General features: G+C 37.8%; 4 protein-coding genes across 4 annotated transcripts in view; all 4 read right to left on the bottom strand.

Moving 5' to 3' along the window:
- Positions 1-9,922: 9,922 nt before the first annotated feature.
- LOC129731338 (RNA guanine-N7 methyltransferase activating subunit) lies at positions 9,923-10,509 on the bottom strand. The gene has a single exon (XM_055691238.1). The coding sequence runs from the start codon at positions 10,507-10,509 to the stop codon at positions 10,150-10,152; it is 360 nt and encodes a 119-aa protein (XP_055547213.1). The 3' UTR covers positions 9,923-10,149.
- On the bottom strand, positions 10,442-11,483 carry LOC129731337 (protein cereblon-like). The gene is made up of 4 exons (XM_055691237.1): positions 11,297-11,483; positions 10,881-11,083; positions 10,637-10,814; positions 10,442-10,583 (listed from the first exon to the last, which is right to left on the bottom strand). Exons 1-4 carry the CDS (start codon positions 11,409-11,411, stop codon positions 10,537-10,539), a joined length of 543 nt encoding a protein of 180 aa, XP_055547212.1. The 5' UTR covers positions 11,412-11,483; the 3' UTR covers positions 10,442-10,536.
- Positions 11,484-11,936: 453 nt separating this feature from the next.
- Positions 11,937-22,471, bottom strand: LOC129729197 (protein takeout-like). Its single transcript, XM_055687688.1, has 4 exons — positions 22,393-22,471; positions 12,490-12,721; positions 12,301-12,437; positions 11,937-12,238 (listed from the first exon to the last, which is right to left on the bottom strand). Exons 1-4 carry the CDS (start codon positions 22,469-22,471, stop codon positions 11,937-11,939), a joined length of 750 nt encoding a protein of 249 aa, XP_055543663.1.
- Positions 12,584-23,095, bottom strand: part of LOC129732940 (cryptochrome-1-like) — a 64,620-nt gene continuing 54,108 nt past the window's right edge. Inside the window, exon 8 of the mRNA XM_055694413.1 lies at positions 12,584-12,721. The gene's annotated coding sequence lies outside the window, so the exon portion shown is untranslated. The remainder of the gene's footprint in view (positions 12,722-23,095) is intronic.

Here is a 23,095-nt window from a genome sequence, read left to right as displayed (position 1 = left end):
GAGCATCGCAATCGGCCTATACGAGCGGTGATCTGCGGCAGGTTTATCTGGCTTTTTGATTGCGATAATCTTAACCTGTCTCCAAGCTTTCGGGATCATATTGTTCCTGATAAGCTTATTAAACAGTTTAAGAAATCGTATCTTGGCCGAGTCCGGCAGGTTTTTCATCAAATTAAATTTGATCCTGTCCGGTCCTGGAGCCTTGTTCTTGCAAGACGCGAGGGCAATTGAAAACTCCAACATGGTAAATTCTGGTTCTTCAAAAGCCGTTGTATCGCTGAATTTTTGCTGTGATGGGACAGCGTCTGGGCATACCTTTTTTGCGAAATCATAGATCCAACGTTCAGAGTATTCATTTGCCTCATTACTGTCGGACCTATTGCGCATTTTTCGAGCCGTATTCCAGAGATAGCTCATAGAAGCATCTCTGGGTAACGTGCTTATGAAACTTTGCCAGTATGATCTTTTTTTTAGTTTGTGCAGTTTAGCCTGTTCTAGTTCCAGCTCTCTAAACTGATCAAAAAGTTGAATGGAATGATCATTCCTGAATGCTAGGTATGCTCTTTTCAGAGTTTTTTTCATCTCGGTGCATTCTTTGTCCCACCATTGTTTGTTAGGACGAATTTTCAACTTGTTCTCAGGGGCGGGCCTCGTCTGAGATTGCAACGCGCTATCTAAAACTAATGTCGCAAGGAAGTTGTATTCGTCTGATGGAGAAAGCTCGTCGGTTGTTTCGAGCTCCTGGGATATCATGTTCGAGAATTTTTCCCAATCAATATTCCGGGTGAGATCATACTCTACTTCGACTGTGGTAACAGACTGGAGTCTGCTCATAATCGAAATACTTATTGGCAAATGATCACTACCATGGGGATCTTGAATAATCTCCCATTTACAATCCAAAGCTATTGAGGAGGAACACATAGATAAATCTAAAGTGCTCTCTCGTACTGGAGGCCTTGCTATTCTTGTAGCTAACCCAGGTATGTTCAATAGGGTCATATCGAACTCGTCTAGTAAGCTTTCAATAAGAATAGCCCGGTTATCATCTCCAGGTGCTCCCCACGCTATACCGTGAGAATTGAAATCTCCCAGGATAAGGCGTGGAGTCGGCAGCAGTTCCGTTATTTGTGTTAGCTGCAACCGGTTTATAATAGCTCTAGGTGGAATGTAGACTGATGCGACCGTAAGGCTCTCACCAGCAACTGTTATATGGCAAGCAACAATTTCTATGCCATCAATTGCTGGGAGAGGAATTCGGAAGAATGGGTAGCATTTTTTTATACCAAGGAGCACTCCGCCATAAGAGTTTCCTCGGTCTAAACGGATGATATTGAAGTCTTGAACGGCTAGTGTCGTATCAGTTGATAACCATGTTTCAGATAGCGCGAAAATATCGCATTTGCTATCGTGAAGCAGGAGTTTAAATTTATCTAATTTGGGGATCAGGCTTCTACAGTTCCATTGTATGATCCTTGTTGTCGATTCGTCACTTCGGCTGTCTGATTTAGACATCGAAGGATACGAACGCGAGGAGGGGCCATTTGGTGCTTAGTTGCTTACCCAACATGCAAATTGTTGGAAGCCAAGCCGAAATCATACTTTTAAGAGCATCGGATGAACCAAAAGTGGTGAATATCCATTCAACGATCATTTTGAATGAAATACGCCCATCAGTAGACGGTATTTCAGACTCCGTTGACAGTTTAGGGGTGGTAACAGATTGTTTCCCTGGAAGTTTAGGAAACTCCTGATCGTAGTTAACTCTGAAACCAGGAGGAGTCGCTTTAGCATTTTGCTTTGGAGCGGAACCTTGCGGAGTATCAGTTGGCGTCTTCTTCTGCTCCTTTCTGGGGAGTTTAGGAGAAGATGCACTTGGCCGTTTTCGCACAGCTCCGGTTGACGGGAGTGGTTGATAATCCTCCTCGTCATCATTCGAATCATCGTTCTCCAAACTGGAGTAACGATTTTCTTCCTGCTGTAGGGCAGTCTTTAGCATCTGTGCGAAAGACTGCTTACTACGTTGTTTTGTCGATTTTTTCAGTGCGTCAAACCGTAGCTTATATTTTTCGCACGTCTCGACTTTGTGTGGGCTACCACCACATAGGGAGCATTTTGCTTCCTGTTCACTACAAGCATGGTTACTCTCCATGATTTCCCCACACTTGCAGCATTTGGTTTTATTGCTGCAGTAGGTTTTCGTGTGCCCTAGCTGCAGACAATTTGTACACGACATGACTTTTGGGATAAAAAGTCGTACCGGTAGTCTGAGCTTGTACAGCTCGAAGAAATCTGGGAGCACTTTCCCTTCGAAGGTGACTCGAAACGAATCGTTCGGAGAGTAGCTACCCGTGTTGTCCTTAGAGTACATTCTCCGGCACTCTAAGACTTTAATTTCTGGGAGGTTTGGGTTTTTGAAACGACCCGCTCCTTCCATAACTTCTTTCTCTGTGAGATCGGGTTCCGTTATGACGCCCTCGATCTCAGTTGCTCGAGCCGGAATATACACCCGGTACTCGATCGTAAAATTTTGATCTTCAACAACTGCATTTGCATGTTGAAGATCAGAAAATGTGGCCTTCAGTTTATCGGCTTTAACTTTATAAACCTCTACCAAGCTGGTATATCTTTTTCGCAGGAGTTTACAGATCTGAACGACCTTTAGGGGTTTGTTTCTGGGCCGGAAGAAAACTACCCAACGAAGTCCAGGTTGGTCTTCCTTATATTTCTTCACCCGAACTGTTACATCATTAGTGGGTGGCACAGGCGAGACAGTTTTGCGCGCTCTTTTTCGTTTTTTTATAACGTCAAAGAAGCCATCTACATCGTTTTTCGGGATGTCAGAGAAATCCATTTCGGATTCTTCACCCCCTGAACTGGCTAAAAGGTCCGGAGGGATAGACAATCCACCCGCCGCCATGGAGCGGCTGTGAACTATCTGTCGTTAAGAGCTATTAGATATATGCAGTTGAATACTTATATTCTTAAATGTAAAGAAAGCGACTATATATAAGAAGAAAAAAATGACTAAGCGAATCCAAAACCGAAATATGTATGTATATATATATAGGAAAGGAACAGAGAAAAGAATGGTTGACACTTATCTTTTATATGTAGATGTGAACCAGCACCGGTTACGCTGTCGCTCCAACAGCAAAGCAGCGAAACCGCTTGCTTTTTCCCCTGTGGGGATCCACCACCAATCGAGTTGACCTTCACTGCTGCGAGACGGGATATCCACACTCGGACCGGCACGACACGTATCAGCACACGCGCAACACCACTACAACACTCCTCAGCTGCTAGAGGGGGGAAATTACCACAAACGCTGATCGTAGCGCACTCGTTAGCACCTACAGCGTATCACCACCACAACACTGCACTGCGTCGCGAACGCTAAAATAAAGCGGGAATTTATTACAGTAAAAAGCAGAGCAAACAGAAATCTCGACTTATCTGTTCGGCTGCCGAATAAGCAATGCGCGACGACTGTTATTCGATTGAAAATTTGAAATGAACGTTTTTTGTGGCGATGGAGCTAGGTTCCAGTGTTACGTCTGTTAGTCTGTGCTGTTAAGTTGACGTGAATTTTCAAGTTCCGAATTTCCGTCGAAAATTCAACCTACTTTTACCATTTTGACAGTTTTTGGTGAACAAAATTTATTCTAACATAAACGATGAATATTCTTGGGTATTCTTGAATCAAACTGTTATACTATGGGTATTCATGTCGAGCTCGTAAACAAATACCCAGCCGTAAAAATACTCACCTCCATTGACGAGTAATGGAAGATACACAGTTTACGGCTGGGTATTCGTATACGAGCTCGATGTGAAGACCCCTACTATCTTATCAAAATCATGTGTGGAAAATATTTTGAAAGGTTTAAGTAAAACAACTCTTGATTGCGGTAAAATATCAAGTTGTTTTCTTGCCCACTAACAAAATAAGTATAGAAGAATTTAAATTTGGTTTTTGTTTGGATCAAATTTCGCCATGCTAAGCGGTGTGTATACACTGGATTCTTTTTTTACGCGATTGATTTGAAAAGAATCCCGTAAAAAAGTCGCGTAATTTTCAACAATTCGTTTGAAAAAAGATCACGTCGTTTTGATAAAATTATCCGCTACGTGTAAAAAAATCGTGTGAAATAAAATAACGTAAAAGACAATCGCGTAAAAAAAATCCAGTGTATAGTTAACTACATGCCACATTGTATGGCATAACATTAGCTTTAAATCTTCATACGAGGTTATATTTTATACATTGCAAAATTAAGATCTCTTTAGCGTTACTTAGGAGAAAAAACGGCTATCGAACGTTGTCGAAACATAATTTTTTTTTGTAGCGCCAACTATGTGTCGAACGGAGATTCCGTTGGCCAATAAAAATATCGCGATGTTTCTTGTGAACCGCGGGCTGCTACTGCATCGAATCGGTATCGCCAAATACTAGTGCAATGTTCGAGTGAAACTGAAAACATTACCGCAACTGAAAATGAAAAACTTCGCATTTATAAGGTTATTGTAGTTCAAAAAGACGAAAAAGACACATTAAAGGCTGTTTAATGCAAATTTTGGAAGCAGGTAAGCATTGGTTTGATAGAGATGTTTTTTTTTACAAATATGTTTGTTTACTTTGCAGCGAATTTTGCCGGCCGGTTTGAGTTCAACGTGGTTGACGGCACATGAGTGGTAACTTGTGTACTAATTTAGATCTTAATTCATTTGGATGGTACTTTTTGGTGCTTGCTTTTGATGATAAACGACATATGGGCTAAAACAACATCATGATGATTTACAAATTTCATTCGTGTTTGCAAAAAAAAATTGTTCTATTTTTATATTCCAGATTTAACAAATCCACTAGGTGCCTTCCAAAAACGTAAAAGAGAGACTGATGTAGAATGTTAAACGACGTTAGACAACTTACTGAGCAGCACAACAAAAAACCAACGACGATTTAATTTTTAGTTCGAAACATTGACGAGTGTTTGTATTTAATATTTGTTTACATTAAATTCTTTAATATTTTTTTTGCAGAAATCTGCGTCATACATCGATAGAACTAAAACAAATCACTTGAGGTATAAATTCGATGTAAATAGTTCGCGCCACTGGGTAGTCTGTTTCCATATCTGATTAAATGGTTTAGCCCTCCAGTTCGGGTGTTGACACTCAAAAAGTACACATCTCTCTAACATGAGATAGTAGTCCGGTAGTGTTTTATAACGAAACTAAAAACAATAGTTGACATAACAGGTCATCAGTTTTCCATTACTGGCGAGACAGTATTCACTGTGTTTCTCTCTGCCAGCTGTGTAATACTTCGAGCTTCTTCTTTCAAATCTCTCCGAGGAAGAATGAAGATCGGTGACGGTTCCACCAATCGCTTCGGGTACAAAATAGTTGAATCGAGCTGTTAATTTTCGTGTACGCAAAATCATGTAAACATTGCTGCGAATGTATAGCTCGGTCATTTGAAATTGAATAATTATGAGGAAAAGAATCCTTATCGGATGTAGAGCTTTGTAATTGAAGGAATTAGTGTATGGAATATATTCGACTACCTTTTGTGGTCCGTGACTGCTGCGCGATTTGAGGTTTCGAATACTTTGCTTGAGTTTTTGTATTGGTATTCAAATCGCAGAATGACATGAGGTCTTTTATGCTAAACTTTAAATTGACTTTTTTGCAAAAAGGTAGTCTAAGGTATTTCCTCGTACAAATTCTTTGCTCGCACACACATGCAATTTTCTTAATTTTTCGTGTGTGCTTTTTGAATATTTTAGACCGGGGTTTCGAACATATGTATAAATTTTATATGCAATGTTTTTCTCACTTTTTATTAGAAAGTAAAGTCCCTTGACCAGCCTAAAATGCTTTATATTGTTGTTGCTTGCTGCTGTTGTTGTTGTTGTTGTTGCTGTCGTGGCGTTTGAAAATCGGCTGGAAATAAACAGAGACTACTGTCATACCAGTAATGACGAAACACACAGTTTCTTATTCAACCCGTACTGGTGGGTTATTCCGCTTGATTTTGTACGAAAACAGACTACCCAGAGACACGCTTAAGAAAATTCTTCTTTTATATTTGTCAAGTAGAAAAATAGTTCTATCGTTACATAAAGGACACGAAACTAGTTTGGAGTAACTGCAACGCAGTTTGCTGTGACTTCTAATGAGAACATTTTGGGCATTATATGTATTCATCGCAGGTAGAGGATTGTAACTGTCAGCTGAAAACAGCTGTTCGGCTCTGTTATGAAAGTAGTAAAACTCTGCTCGATCAAATGCATCGCTAGAAGCAAAATATGGTGCAAAAGCATAAAAGCATTTCATTCGATATGGTGGCGTTCGGGTAGTCTGTCTTCACGCATGATACAGTGGTATAGCCCCCCAGTTCGGGAATATATAGAGCGAATACCGAGAAAGTACCTTCTAACAGAGGTAAGAATCAAATTATTCGTGAGTTTTTCTTCAAATGAATGGTTTCGTCCGGAATCAATCTCTCCCATTGCTGGTATGACACTAAACAATGTCCATTGCCACTAATAACCCCCGTATCTGACTTTACAGCTGTTTCTTCTCTATATGAAGCGCTGTGCAAGAGAGGCAGAATGTGTGGAATCGCTCCAAGCAAATTTTGCTATAAGTCATCCAAACCGGAACTCGTCGGGATAAAATACACACAACCACCGTACGAGGAATGGCTTTTGGGTGCTTATAAATAGCTGATTTCGGTTCGCGCGAAATCTATGAAGTAATCTGCGTGGAAATCTGTCGACTACCTTTTGGTTTCAGGAAACGCCCGGTAATTTTCTTTTTCAGGCTTTTCTTACAGACTATCCATCGCTGAGCTGGAAGAATGACGGTGTTTTAAGTAGCTCCTCTTTAGATCGTTTTGTTGAAAAAGGTAGTCGAGAAGATTCATACATTGAGTTCTACTGGGATCCAATTAAAACAATGGCGGAATCGTGTGTAATGTGCATATGAAAAACGTATTTCTTCTGTTAGAAGATATTACCCTCTTACACATGGTAAAAACTGCGTAGCCTTCATTGTTGTGTATTTTTTGCCTTGCCTTCTCCCTCCCTCTCACTATTACTCGAATGAGCGCGTTCTCCGGGGGTCGAGAATTTGATAAGCTGGAAACGAATATCGTTTCATATCATACCAGTTTTGCGAATTTTCAGCTGCGAGAAAAAGTCGATTGATAGCCGTACTGGTGATTTAAGCCATTAGACTATGTATGAAAACAGACTACCCAACGAATGCCGCAAAATAAAATTATATTTATACGTGTTTCTATACCATTTAGTTGTATCGATGTATAGTTTTTCCATAAAAATAAAAACATATTTGGAAGTTTTGGTAGAATTATAACGTTTAACTCTGGAGGCTCAGGACGAGTTAAGCATTGCTAAGGATGAAGAAACTAAAAATAACTTCCAACTGGAATCAGCATTATCGACTACCTGCATTATCTACCTGTCAGTGTGTAGTCGCAAATTTTAACCATCGATAGAATCAAAATAAAATTCATTATTATAAAGTGACCTTAGTCCTTCGTCTTTCGGTAGGGTAGTCTGTTACCACACCTGGTCAAATGGTTCAACCCTCCAGTACGGGATTTAAATAGCACCAAAAAGGGACGCACCTCCTACAAAAGGTGTGTTTTTCTCGTAAATGGCGCCCAACCAAAATCAACCTCCCCATAACTGGTACGACAGATAACGATTGGTCTTTGCCAGCCTTTTCAATGCCAAGCTTTTCCTTTCAGAGAGGATCGAGTCACCCTTGGTCCCTCTGAAAAGTTTCGAAAGCAGTGTGGTGAAGGGATCGCTCGATGCAAAATAGTTATAAACAGCCTGAGCTGCAGTTCTCTTCCTATGCGCGCTAAACAAGTATTAAAAGTTTTCCGTGCTGGGAGAAATAAATGCTCAGATGTTTAAAAATCACTTTCAGCAAAACAAAAAAACGGCTTGAATATAAAAGAACCGGTGTGTGTTGTGTCTGGAACTTTCGACTACCTTTTTTACTGTATTTTTTCGCTCTGTATGATAATCCAAAAAAGGTAGTCGATTGAATTTTCCATGCTGATTCATTCGTGTTTATTCCGTGGGGAAACCATATCATAAACTCTGATATTACTAGAATTGTCTGCACGCATTATCATTTGATAATTTAAGTCCAAACAGCTTTCTATGATTGCTGCGTCCATTAGTACTCTGCTCCTTCAGGGATTTTCCCGTGTTTGGCTGTATAACACAACTATTTACTACCACCGCATAGTGGCGTAAAATCAGTGATAAGCTGGTAATGACAGTGAGTATGATGTCATACCAGTGATGATATTTAGTGGGACTTTTTCTCTTCCCACATGATTGGTGGTAAATCAGCTCACAGATCAATAGTCAAAAACTGCGGTTTTAGTCACAGTGCCATCAATCATTAAGAGCATGCCAATATATCCGTACAGGTGGATTAAACCATTTGATCTAGCATGGGAACAGACTACCCGCCAGAGGTAGCATAACATTTCTGTTTTTATAGTAAGTGCAGTAATTATTGATTCTATCGATGGATGATTGAGAAAAACATATATAAAAATAAATTTTTATTTACTCGAGTGCAAATTGGAAATATCAGTATATCCTTGAAATTTTGGACTAAACTTGAGATTAAAACTGTTTCCAGCATCTTGCAAAAATCTTTAGCGCTGTGAACTGTAAACTCGATTATCTTTAAAACATATTTAAAAAAAATGCCTGAACTTGATAACTCGAAATTCATTTCACTGAATAATCGGAAATTTTGAGGTGTTCATCCCACCTATCTTTGCTGGTTTGTTATACAGAAAATATCAACAACCTAAAACAGAAAATTATGTGCACCGGCAGATACCTCAAAATCACGATACTTTCGCATGTAACGATATTAAATATCGATAGACTAGTATCGATATTTTCGCTACCGTCGAACGAACTGCTTTATCTCCAACGTTCGTTCACTTTTCTGGAAATGTATACAATAGTACTCATTTTTGAGTTGTTTTTTACAAGAGTGTTCAACACAGTGTTTTTGTCGATATCGGTCGGTGAAATAAAAATTGTAACAGCGCCAGCTATGTGTCACATAAAGTTTTTATTTGACAGAAAAATTAATTATGAGGATAAGTTTTTTGAAAAAAAAGTTTCTGTTGATTTTGAAGTAAAGGAGGCTCTGTGGCATATTGCATTCCTGCACAGTGAAGCGTAGCGTCAAAGAATATCGTAAAGAGCGTGGCGTTGAAGCATGGCGTTGATTTGAGCTGACTGAATGGTAGCAAACGTAGTTAAATAAATGATTAATAAAGATTCATTCTTATTATAGAGTTCAATAGAACTAGTTGTCTTTTAAAATACCACAGGCTAAAAACTTGCAGTACAGCGGTAAAGTTGTTAATGTCATTCAGTCACTTGCGTGAATACCCATTCCTGGTGTTGCTGGTCATGAAAAAAGGTAGGCAAACAAGTTTACGCAAGATACTATAACTTATTAGAATTATAATACAACACCACGTTGGAGATTAGGGAGGACATCAGATTTTCCTGAAAAGAAGAAGACCTCACACAGGGCAACATAATCAATCCTGGCTTTTTTCTAAAAGAAACCTTTTTGATGATGATTTTCATAAGAGGTTTTCCTCTAGGCAATGATAAGATGAATGGAAAACTCCAATTTTGCTTTTCCCAAAGTTTTTTTTTTGGCTGGCAATAGAAACAGTTACTTTTCATACCAGTAATAAAGAGCCTCGAATGAAAGTTACAAAAGCATAAGTAAAATTAAGAAAAAAAACAGTTGGCCTTTGGATCTTGCATGAAGCAGACTACCCAAACTAAGCTAGGATCAATTTGAATATACAAATTATACCAACAAATTCAAATTTATCGAACACGACACATTAAAACGCCATTTTTATTTACAGTCTTTATTTACAATCTTCAGAACAAAATCCAAAGAATGCATTGATTTGTTCATAATGCTTGGAATCAAATGACTCTAGTCTAGTCACACCTAAACAGTGTTCAATTCACAAACATCTCTTCAATTCTTGTTCTTTTTGGCAGGGAAAGATAATCGATTACAACCCCACACCAATAGTGCCTATCTACGATTGTAGTGGTGGCGATTATCTCTGCCGTTGCCATCGGAACGGTGTCTGTAGTTTTGATTACGGTACGAAGAATCGTAAGGACGATCGCGATGATCACGATAGGACCGGCCGCCCCGGTTATTATAATGACCACCACGACGCTGCCCACGCCCACCATACTGTCCCCCGCTGTGAGGATTTCGGTTTTGCCAGGGATGCAGCACCGGTGGAGGTTTCGGTGCTTGTTCGCAGTACGCTTGAAATTCCGCATCGTTTTCGGAAAATCGATCCTTGAACTCCTCTTCACACTCGTTGAGGAACATCTGGTCTTCCTCGGACAGCACGTTGATGTGGCGCTTGGGATCAACCATTTCGATAAACTAGTGAGTCAGTGGTTACTAGTCGTCACGCAGGACTTTTTCTCGCATTAGCAGAGAGTTTACGTCTAAAATTGATTCTATTTAAAAACTTTGAACGTTTAAAACATACCGCACTTACATCGTTCCGATATGATGTTGTTGTAGATCAACGCGTAGAATCCGTTCTCAGTGGGAAAGTAGCGATCCGAAGTTGCCGTTTCGGTAGGTTCAAACATCCACCCTAGATGAGTTCGGCACTTTGGACATACACACAATTTCCACGAGTAACCAGGAAACCAAGAATGCAGTGTACTCCACTGCGTTTAAAATAAAAAACATTTGTAGTGTTCCAGGATTGAATATTCTATATATGTAGCTCTTACCGAATCTACCTTTGCGCAGTAAGCTTGATGAACGACGACAATTTTAAATCTAATGCCAAGGGTGTTCTGAACTTCTTGTACTACAATCTGTTTACCTGCCTGCAATGTCTGATTATTAGAACTTATAGCCAGTGGACTGTGCTTGTCTATTAGGAAATTTGACAAACTGACGTCGTGACCGCAAGAACGACAAATGAAGAAATCTAAAATGAAAGAGATAATCGTTACTGCCTGTCTAAAGCACAAGCGAAAAAAAAGGTATCGGTCTAATTAAATTAATATGTGGGTAATCATAGCTAGAAAATATTTACCCGAAAATTTTCCCCACTTCCAGAGGGGGGGTGAAACCGATTTTATCACTGTTGCTAAATTTTCACTCCAGCACAGGATTTCATCGTTCAATTTATCACACTTACCTTCTAGCACAGTTTCCTCTACCGAGGGCTCCAATATCGACGTGGTAAACAGTTGAAAAACGAAGAAAATCACCAACAAAATATGCATCAAAAGCCGACTTTCATTGCACTTCATAGCTTTCGCACTCTGCGGGATCCGAATGTGCGATTGATGGAACGACGTTCGCCTCTAACCGGCCGCTCACTTGACAGCTGTCAACTGAGCTGAAAATATTTTACAGCCGCCGAGAGAAGCATCGCGCATGGGCTGATGTGGCGTACAAACATATAGGGTAAAAGTCTTTGTTGGGACATTATGCTTAATGACAGTGGATACAATTTGAGTATTTTGACGCATGAATTATTTAAGAGAATTTAATCAATTTACTATTCTTTTTTTGATTGATGAATTGTTAACGCGTGTCTAACTGTTAACTTTTCATTGATTTTTTTGAACTTTTATATGTTTCGAAAATAAATTGCGTATGAATATCTGTTTAGTGAACATTAATGTTAGTTTTTCGAACATATTCCAGAGAAGCCTGAGAACTAGATGGTTAAGAGTTTCGGCAATTAGAGTTGAAGAATATTTTTTGTACAAAAAACTGTTTATTATATTAAACTACTAGATCTATTAGATCTTATCAGATCACAGTCACACTCACTGGAACATTTCAGTGTACGGTACTTTGTTAAAGACATTCGATATGACCGACTGGAATATTTGCACGAAGGCATTCACGATCGCCGGTTTCAGTTCCTTTAAGATGTCCTGCCAGTTGTCGTTCAGGAACTGATTCATATTATCCCCTAGCGCCTTATCGCCATTGAACAGGTTGGAAAAGCTCATATAGAACCGAGTTGTGTCGAATGTCGCTTTCAGTTTGTCCATCTGGTAGTATTTTTTACCGTTGGCATGGTCCACTAGCTTTCCTGTCCACTTCAGTTGGATATGGCAGTTTTCTGTTGATAGAAAACTTAGAAATATTAAAACTGTAAGGTTCATTTCAAAGAAAAATTTATACCCATAGTCATATTGCTGTGTCCTTCGCCCTGAATGGGTAAAATCAGCACCTTGCCATTGATTTTGTAGCCGCCTACCAGTGAAGCAGCCGGGACCAAGATTCCGAGCTCCATCCTGGTCGGATCGGCAGTGAAACCACTAACAAATCAAATATAAGTATACGTATTTACGACAATTTCATCCGACCTACTTAGCCTTCTTTATCGCACTCTGCGACAAACCCGTAAGTTCTACGTTCTTAAAGTTGAGCACGATGTTGATCGGACCTTCGCCTTGCACGATGTCCATCTTTTCGATTATGAGCGGATCCAGCGCGACCAGATTCACCTCCGGGATGCCTTTGCTGTGCTTGGCGAATGTGGTGGCAATCCTTTCGAACAAACATTTTTCGTCGTCCTGTTTGCAAAGAGTGTATCCAGACGCTGGAGAGAATATTTGTAATGTTGTATTTTTTTAATATGTAATATGGAACTTTTTTTGCTGAAAAGCGTAGAAACGCCAGGGTTGAGAAATATCTTTGATCACAGAGAACAGACTAACAAGTAAACGATAAAAAGTGCGTAAAAAAGTTTGTGTGCTAAAAAATATACGCTCCGAATTTAACCCCTCGTCAAGCTGAATGGTGTGTGTGATGTTTGATGACGCACATGCACAATTTTACAACCTTGTTTCAAACTGCTTGTTCGTCGCTTGTTAGTCTGTTCACTGTGCTCTGATCTCATTTTCTCGAAAGCATGAGCTAAATTCCTGCTTTAATTTACTTCTACAATAGACAACAAAATGTGTCGTTATTCTAAATTTTGAATACAGTAGGGTCTATTTTGAGTTGGTTGTTTTTCTTATTACTTGAAATCAACAAGCGATCGACCGAACTTCAATCACATTTTCCCGTTTGAGCATAATAAAATCATATAACTACCCGTAATTATTGGAAATTCAAAATATTGCATTTTAGCCTCTACATTAACCACCATCATACTCTAATAGTGTTGGTCCAAGTTTACAGCGCTTACCCTTTGCATTACAATTATCAGCGCTGCCAAATATATAAACTTGTCTGACGGCGTTTTTACCAGATGTACCACGTACCAATTTATTTTCGTGGATTCAAATAACATTCAATTCAAATGAGTTTTAGTTTTGCGGAATATTCCCACCGCACCGGTGGTGGCGCTGATGTGCTTTTCCATTTGAAATCAATTGACAGTTGTCGCACGCCGTGCTGCCACAGCAGATAGGCTGAATGTAGGGTTACCATCTGGCCAGGGTTAAAAATCAGGACAACTTTTTCCGGTACAAATTTGATATATTGCTGATTGCATCTGAAACGCGAATTACAGACAACTTGCAAGCAAAATGCAGATAACGCGCACGCCAGATTGATCGTATACCAGTCAACTAGAGCGAACGCGACAGAATGCCTTCGTTAATCGTATTTATACAGTCTATCGCGTTCACTCTCGTATGCTGGTATACGATAAATCTGACGTACAAGTTGTTTGCATTTTGCTTGCAAGTTGTCTGTAATTCGCGTTTCAGCGGAAATTTGCAATAAGATGTTTTCTTTTTTTTTGAGGTACCGTAAACTGGGGTGACTTTGATCACTTTTTTGATTGTATCTCAAATATTTTCAGAATATACTGAAAACAATATTATTCGATATTTTTAAAATAAGTACTGGCATGCATCGAAAAAGGTTCAGTCACTACTTCAAAAGTTTAGCAACATTATTGCTGTTTTTAAATATACTCTAAAAATTTTACACCAATCATCATTCCGGGGTGACTTTGATCACTTCATTGTTTTGATGAATTTGGTGTAACACTTTGCTACTTTCACTAAATTAAACAGCCTTAAACGGCTTAAACGAGTTTATAAATATGGAAAGCAATTCGGGGGCCATTCACATTCTACGTGAACAGTTTATAATGGCAGAAAATATAAGAAAATAGATCCCAGGGACTCAACCCTACCAATCCGTGTACCCCAGGAGTATCAAATGTTGATCCACTTGCGAAATAACATCACTTCAACCGTCCTTGTCACAAGAAAAATGCACGAAAACCGCTCAAGCAGACAAACTGGTCACCTGTATTTGCCACGATTCAACACGGAATACGGTCGCAAAAAATGTCGTACACTGGTAGCAAACTGTTTAACGACCTCCCCCCATCATGTAAAAATGCCCCCACAACATATATCTTCAAGCGTCGTTTGCGAGCTATCATGAAAACGAAAATACCACAGTATCTAGCCCAATTCTGGATTACACCCGAATACCACAAAACACTACTCACCAATGCATCTGCCGTACGCCGTAACCAGAGCAACGCCATCAACGCGCGAACCACCAGCACCACCCCACAATTGTCGACAAGTATCATCACCAGCTTCAACTTATAGTTAACAACATCGTATCACACTTCCTTAAAAGAGCAGATGCTCACTGGAAGTGCAAACTTGTTCTAGCGATTCAAGTGTAAAAAATATATCGGAAATAAATTAAATTAAAATTAAATTAAAAGGTTTCACTTATTATCAACTAAATATTTTTCTAGATGATTTCTAGATGAGTATACAATTTACCATAACTATAAGCGAAAAATTTATCGTAGATGATCAATTTGCTTAAACAAATTTTATTTATTTTGATACTCAACAACAAATTAAAAATCATTTTGAATATACTCAACAGAAAAGCGTATTTTAAATTACTTTCAGGTAAGGAAATTATTATATTTGTTGAAGACAATGAAATATTATCAATAATTAAACAACCATTATCTGTTTGTTATTTTGGTTTTGAGAAAATGATATTACTGAAAATTCTATTTACAATTTGCGCAATATCTAATAATCAGTTTTCTTGAACCTTCATTTTTTTCATAAATTTTTCATACTTTATTGTACATATATTTGCAGAATAAGATCACAAAACAAAAGACCACGAAAGACCACGGAGGAGAAGGGGGGTATGAAAGGGATCAAAATATGACCACGTAGTTTAGGAATGGTCCCGAATGCATTTTATTATTTTGGGTGTCGCAGAAACTCACAGGGCATATTTTTTTAGGACAAAATTATTTTCTACAACCTTACCAGAGACACTAGTTATGCCAGTCAAACAAACCGATTTAGCTGAAAAAATAATTTTAATCTCCAATTGGACACTCTGTGGGTAATTAAAATATTTTTATAATCGAAACAGTTGGTTTGATTGGCATAGTGCCTTTGGCAAAGTTATAGATAATAATATTGTCCTTCCAAAAATAAACATGTTGTAAATTTTTCCTAAATTTAATTTTTCTTTGATTTCTTCATCGCTTCGGTATTTTTTTTTGTAATTTTTACACAAAAAAAGATTTTTGAAAAATAAGCTTTTTTATGTTAATTTTAATGTTTCTTTTACATTAAAAAATCAATTTTTCAGAGTTTTTTTTATCGGAAAGATAAAATTACTGTCTAAAACTTTTCCAGAGACGTCACACTGATCAAAAAACTTTTGGCTCTGAAAATATTTATAATCACAATAACCCTCCCAAAATAGCATTTTAACTAGCTTCTCAGCCTATAGAAACGTTTATGCAAAGTTTAGGCCAAATCTAAAATGACAAAAAATATTGAAACTGAGACATTTTTTGTGGAACTGCTCAGTTAAAAAGTAATTTTAAGTTATATTAAAAAATGTGCAAAAATATTGAAAACTTCAAAGTTTACAGAATAGTTAACTTAAATTTTATTTTCCTCGATTTGATAAAAATGTCACTTAGTCTAGTCTGACTAAACGGTGTTAAAAAAAATTCAATAACACTGGTCGACAAAAGCGAAAAAAAAGTTGCCCTCCAAAGGTTTTACAGCTTTTCAACCATTCCTGTGAATTTTGCTGCTTTTAGAGAATGCAGAAATGCATCAGAAGGCCGCCGAGGAATTGCTTATCGGATTCGTCGCTTTTACGTTTGCATAGGGAACAACTCTTTGGAAAAGTTATCTTTGCTAGGGACACCAAAACTCACAGGAATGGTTGAAAACCTACCTACCATCTCTCATTTTTTCCAGTTCGAGCTCTAGGACAAAACTTGGATTTTGAATGATGAAAGTGCTATGAAAGAAGGATTACTATTTTAAACATAGTTGCATTCAAACCAAAAGAATCAGTTCAGAAGTTCATTAAATTATTATTTACAAAGACATTTCGAGTTTGACCTTTATATCATTTGTATCTATCGCGCTACTATTACCTGCAATATAATCTGTATAAATGAATGCATCAAGATTTTAGTTTTTAACATTTTTGATTTTCTCGTCATTGTCGGTTTATCGATAACTAGTTGAACGTTCCCGGCGATGCTCGGGATCAAAAGTTTAAAAATTGAGAATCATTTTTTTATATTTCATTGATGCATTAGCACAACATACTTCAAAAATATTTCGCATCGTATGCAGTGCCTACACAATTATGGGTCAGCTACAATTATGGGTTTTTTTTACACAAATACGTCTATTCTCATAAAACTGAACAATTTTCATTGGCAGTGGTGTTTTTTATAACTCAATTGTAACCCTATTCATACGATTAAAATGATTTAATGTTGAAAATGTTACTAAAAACAATAATTTTGCTCGGTTACAATAAGTGAATCACCCGTAATTGTAGTAATGTTACGTTTTGCGGTGCACAATTGTGGGTCAGTCCATATTTCGGCTATTTTTATCACTTTTGCATGAAAATACATCACGATCTAATAAAATAACTTATTATCCAGCTTTTACAACAATAAAATAACTTTTGTGATGGATTTGGTGGTTTTATAAACTCAATGATCTTGAAAGGCAAAAGTGACCCATAATTGTGTCTTTTGCTATGCAAGTACTAAATAAACGGCTTAAACGAGTTTATAAATATGGAAAGCAATTCGGGGGCCATTCACATTCTACGTGAACAGTTTATAATGGCGAATGTACAAGATTCATACAGAATTTTTAGAATATATATGAATTGTTATCCACTGAGAGAGAAGGTGGTCTAAAATCATCAAAAACTAGTCCACGAGGAATATGACTTATGAAACTGGCCAAATTTGCATGTTACTTCACGTCTTGGGTTTTTGTTAAGAAGAAATATGTAATACGCTGTGGAGAATATTGGGACTCAACATTGCCTTTGAGGAAAAACTTGCAAAAATAACAATAAAATGTATTGTTATAATATTTGTTCATCTTAAGAACTAATCTGGGAACAAAATAAAAAAACTTCACGTATTGCAACTTGTTATTTTGAATCTGCTTGAACCGATTGTTTGTATGCAACAAGAATCACCAAAAATACACTTTATTTTCAATTGATATTTTAGCATGAAAAACACTCTTTAAGTAGCAGGAAATGCATGAGTAGCAGCATTGCCAACAGATATCCACGCATTCAGTGAAGATTACGACAAGTCCAAAGCACTACGAGCGCTTTTTTATCACATTTTCAAAAAAGGGGTACAGTGATCAAAGTCAACCCCGGTGATCAAAGTCACCCCAGTTTACGGTATCATTGAACAAAACACGAAATTTGAGATTTACACTTCAAAATACGCCACTCATTTATTTATTTAAAGTATTTCTCGGACGATATAATTTTGCAACATTGATTTATTAGGCGTTAGTAGATACCTGAAAAATGCAGTAACGTAAACTGTTCAAAACTGGGTCCCAAAGTTTTACACGGTTTTTTGATTTTATCGCCACCCAACTAGCGAATCGTGTTCGGGGAGCGCCGATTGTTTGTTTTCTTCCAGCTTTAGAAAATTTCCTAATTTCTTCGCGGTAAACTTATGTCAAAGAAAATGAACTTTGCTCATCTGTTTTGCTGCGGTAGTAAATATTCTATGTATTTGGTCAATACTTTTTCATACAAAAATTCCAACGAGAAGCAAAATGATAAAGCGCAAGCACATCACTCTGCTTCAAACGAATAGTAAAACTCTTAATGACACACAAAGTGTTGTAAATTTATAACATGTACTATTACAATTACGCGATTGATTATGCCAGAGATGATTTGCATAAAGTGTCTAGTTAACAGCGCTGAGAAACAAACTTATTAGTGCTTAATGGATTAAGCGTAATAACTTAACATGTTTAAAAAAAATTTACAACAATAAATAATATAATTTTATTTTAGTAATATTATTTTCACTTTTCGGACCCCTGAAATGCATTTGAATGACGTTGAATTCTGACATAAAAGTGCTTTTAAGTTGGGTGACAGCCCAACTAGCGAACATCCAACGAGCGAATCATCACTGAATTTAAAAACTGATATCCAGCTTTTTACGCGCCATAATGGCGGACGCTAAAATGCAAAGTTCGTATTAAATCATCCATCCTTTTGACAACTCTGCTCATGTCAATTTGAAGTCTTCACGTATTTCATCAAAAGAGAAATAAATCTGGTAAGATTTGTGTTGCCAATTCCTCAGAAATCCCCAAAACTGACGTAAGCAGAGAGGTTCGCATATTACGAACACGCATCATAGCGACCACCATTATGGTGCGAAAAAAGCTGGATAGCTTTAGGACCCAAAAGTCAGATAGTTGAGGGTTGCACGAACTAGACAATTTCTCTCGACAAAATTCAACCAAAAAAAAATCGTTCAAAATGAGTCCGTTCCGTTCCGTACTGAACAATCTTCAACATTTCTAAACATCCGGCATTATCCAGCAAAATCAGGACAAATGCTAAAATATGAAAAATATATATACAAATGCAGTCCGGTCTGTTTGTCTGTCTGTCTGATCCATAAGGCTCGGCAACTACCGACCCGAGCGACGTGAAAAATTATATGTGGGGGTTTTAGGGGCCGATAAAGGTTCCTATGATGGTTTGAGACCCCCCCCCCTCTTCAGGAAGGGAGGGGTCCCATACAAACGAAACACTAATTTCTGCACATCTCAAAAACTAATCAAGAAAATGGAACCAAATTTGGCATGTGGATGTTTTAAGGAGTAACAAATATGTCCATATTGGTTGGATACCCTTCCCTCTTCTGGAAGGGAGAGGTTTCATACAAATGAAACACAAATTTCTGCACATCTCGAGAACTAACCAAGTAAATAGAACCAAATTTGGTAGGTGGTTTGTTTTTAGGGGTAACAAATATATCCATAATGGTTTGACACCCCTCCCTCTTCTACAAGGGAGGGGTCCCATACAAATGAAACACGAATTTCGCACAGCTCGAGGACCAATCAAGCAAATATAACCAAATTTGGCAAGTGAATGTTTTTAGGTGTAACAAACATGTCCATGTCTGGAAAACAGCCGAAAATGACCAAATAACACCCAATATGAGTGTTTCTTCAACCAGATTGACGCTCAGAGGCCAAAAATTGTCTCCTAATGCCATTTTGAAATTCAAGATGGCGACTTCCCGTTTCTGAAAAACAGCGGCTAATGACCAAATACCACCCAATTTGAGTGTTTCTTTAACCAGATTGACGCTCAGAGGCCAGAAATTGTTCCCAAATGCCATTTAAAATCCAAGAAGTGAAGTGACCAAATACCACCCAATATGTGTATTACCGGATCCAGAATAATGCAAGGAGCTAAAAATTGACCTAAGACACCATTTTGAATGGTAAAATGGCAACTTCTCGGAAACAGTCGAAAATAACCGAATACTACTACATATGGATATTTCCGTAATCGAAATGATGTATAGAAGCCAAGCATTGACCCTGGACACTATTTTGAATTCGAAGATTACCACTTTCAGTTTTTGGAAAACAACGAAAATAACTGAAATGCATTCAATATATTACCGGAAGATAGGTGATGTACAAAAGCCAAAAGTCGAGGATGTTGTCATTCCGATAAAACCAACCATTTCAATCAATGAATTTGAAATGTTTAAAATTATTAAATTAAACACTAAAATAGGCGGGACGAAGTTTGCCTGGTCAGCTAGTTAAAAATAAATCAGGACGCTCCAAACGGATCACAAAATCAGGACATGTCCTGCTAAATCAGGACGGATGGTATCCCTAGCTGAATGTTTATCTTTTGCGGAATATGTCCAGTAGGTGTCGCACAGGTTAGTCGGAACCACAGTTTTCTTAAAATTTTGTATGGAATGGTACGTCTGTTGTCTGCTGCTTAGCTATTCCAGTTTTTTATATCATCGGGAAGAGCTGCATTTTCTAAGCAAAACGTGATTTTCAAAAAAAAATATATCGTTATTCTTCGGTTTTTCAATTACGAATTAAAACTGCTCGAGTTCTGCTCGAAATTGCTACAATGACAGTTCGCCGTGTACCAACTGTCATTCAAGTGATTAAGAGCGATTTATTTCTTTACTCGATAATCGAAGGACAATGATTTAAATTTTTTTTAAATTGCGTTTTGTTCAGGAAATAGGAAATTCTCTTCGCGTATCTCTTTATAACACAGTCTCTAAGTTCGCCCATGTACCAACTGTCATTCAAGCCATTTAGAGCGATTTTTATTCTTTATTTAAAAATCGAAGGACTTTGATATAAAAGTTAAACAAAAATCACGTTTTGCTCAAAAAATTACACTCCGTAAATAGCTTAACAAGCCATTGCAATAAATCTAAACTTCAAATAATAATTTAAAAACTCAACCAATCAAGCAAATCGATTCGTGTAGTTGAGAAGTAATTGTTGTTCTAATTACTATTCTGCCCAATGCAAGCAAACAAAAAAAAAATGTTGTTCTGATGATTGTTTCTTTAAATCATCACTGCTAATTACCGTGTGCGTTGCTTTAATGAGTTGCGATCAGGAGCATTTGCGAATACGATTTGCACTTCAATGGCTTAAAAACAAGCCTCTAGTTTGTTATATATTCTAAAACGACTGTAGTCACCAGATTACTCGACTCACACTGCTACTAATACTGTTGTATAAAAAAGGCACATTCGAAATGAATATTTTTTTAATTTTTTCCATACCTCAATAACATATCAGAAGGTGGGTAGCGACACGTTCAGTAAGTGCGCATCATTTTCGTATAACATTCTAATGAAAATACATAACCTTCCACACATTTTCAACGTTTTTGCTTCGTAAAATTGTCTGCAACCACTCGGAAACCACATCTAATTACTTGAAATTTTAAACAAATGTGCGTATTTCTCGTGTAATACAACGAAAGCATTCACTGTTTCTTTTGTATTATTTTTCCCAAATCGATTAACTGAGTTATTATGTGATAAAAGTCTCAGATTTCTCCTGAGGCGTCATCCACAAATTACGTAAGATTTTTTTTTTAATTGTCGACTCTCTCTCCTCACATAATACAGCGTCGTAAGATTTTTCATGATTATTCAATATTGTAGAAGCATTAAATTAAATTATCAAAAATAAACAATCCCGGTACTCTGCAAACTGCTAACATTCGTTTTACTTTTTTATTCAGATGAAGTAAGATTAAGTTTACATCCTATGACTATTTTCACTAGAGCTCAGTTTGCTCAGTTTCGCACTAAATACTGAGAATCATAGTATAGAACAGAAGAATGTACACCCATGTTTTACAGGTGTTATTTATGTCTTTGGTGAATATTTTACTTCTACTGTGGTCAACGCTAACATGCATCACTCATCACTATACGATCACAATGCTTAAACTGTAATATTTGGACAGCTCAAACTGAGTCCCAAAATCCACTTCTACAGTTTTGTAATGTAATGTAGTATAGCGAAAATTTATCTACTCAAGCCTTTTCTGCTCAAGTCTCCTCGTATTTGCGCAGGATTTTTAAAATGTGTGCAGATTTTTGCAGGAAGCGTTAGGTATAAAAACTCCACTGAACAAACGAATAAACCGAATTTGATATTCGCACTGAAAACGCATTTAATGGAGTTCATCGTTGATGCATTGAACTCACACATAAGCTCATCCCAATCGCTGGCAGAAATTCTTTTCGTCACTTTAAGTTCGACTCAATATGCTCAGTTTTTTCACTTTAATAAATTTCACCTTTTTTCCCCTATAATATATCACTATCCTGCTTTCTGTGTTGAGCCTACTTTGATTGAAAAGCCTTTACTATTGCCCTGTTACAGTAGTCACGATACGTACGAAATTCGGCGCCATTGCTGGTGGACGCCACCATCAGCGTAACCAGTATCACTCCAGCGAAGACAGAGGTGGCTGTCATTTTGAAATCCGTAAAATAAACCCAGAAACGAGAAACACGACGTACGAGTGACGACGTTGCGAATACGCCGCACGAACAAAGCACAAAGACACGGGACGGATACAGAACTTTTCTACACCGTTTACGGTAAACACCGACGGCTTGTCGACCGAAGAATGAAGCTTTGTGCTAATCTGTTTGAATTTATATATAAACATCAGTCGGCGGCAAAAAATAAACATAAATAAACAAGCAAAACAGCGTGTTCGCTCTCTCGCGAGGAAGTGCGCAAAACTATAACCGACATTCTCACCTTCTTCCTCCTTCTCCGCGCGCCAACGACCCAAGGAGAACCTCTCGACTGAACCAGTAGCAGCAATCGTAATGGCAGCAATTAATCTAAGATCATATGCAGGTAAGGCCAGTTTTGTTGAGCTGCAAGATTGCAGCAGCTGCTCTTCCCAACTGACAACGAGTTCTCGGAACCATTAGCGGAAAATCCCGTCGCAATTCAACGAATCAACGCGTTTGTGAGCCACACTTTATTCTTTCCCAAGTTTGACGTCGATGGAGACGCATAGTGCGCCTTACCAGTTGATAGGGTTCGTCACCTGAAGCTGCGCGAACATTTTGTGGAAAAAAAAA

Source organism: Wyeomyia smithii, chromosome 3 (assembly GCF_029784165.1).
Source record: "Wyeomyia smithii strain HCP4-BCI-WySm-NY-G18 chromosome 3, ASM2978416v1, whole genome shotgun sequence".
Taxonomy (NCBI): Eukaryota; Metazoa; Arthropoda; class Insecta; order Diptera; family Culicidae; genus Wyeomyia; species Wyeomyia smithii.
Note: the sequence above shows the minus strand (reverse complement) of the source record. Positions and strands in the feature narration are given on the sequence as shown.

Coding starts and splice junctions, on each gene's coding strand:
- LOC129731338 (XM_055691238.1), bottom strand. CDS start 10,509: ATGGTTGATCCCAAGCGCCACATCAACGTGCTGTCCGAGGAAGACCAG.
- LOC129731337 (XM_055691237.1), bottom strand. CDS start 11,411: ATGAAGTGCAATGAAAGTCGGCTTTTGATGCATATTTTGTTGGTGATT. Junction 11,084..11,296: donor AGAGGAAACTGTGCTAGAAG/GTAAGTGTGATA, acceptor CTTTCATTTTAG/ATTTCTTCATTTGTCGTTCT. Junction 10,815..10,880: donor ACTGCGCAAAGGTAGATTCG/GTAAGAGCTACA, acceptor TTTTAAACGCAG/TGGAGTACACTGCATTCTTG.
- LOC129729197 (XM_055687688.1), bottom strand. CDS start 22,471: ATGACAGCCACCTCTGTCTTCGCTGGAGTGATACTGGTTACGCTGATG. Junction 12,722..22,392: donor CAGCAATGGCGCCGAATTTC/GTACGTATCGTG, acceptor TATTCTCTCCAG/CGTCTGGATACACTCTTTGC. Junction 12,438..12,489: donor AGTGCGATAAAGAAGGCTAA/GTAGGTCGGATG, acceptor TTGATTTGTTAG/TGGTTTCACTGCCGATCCGA.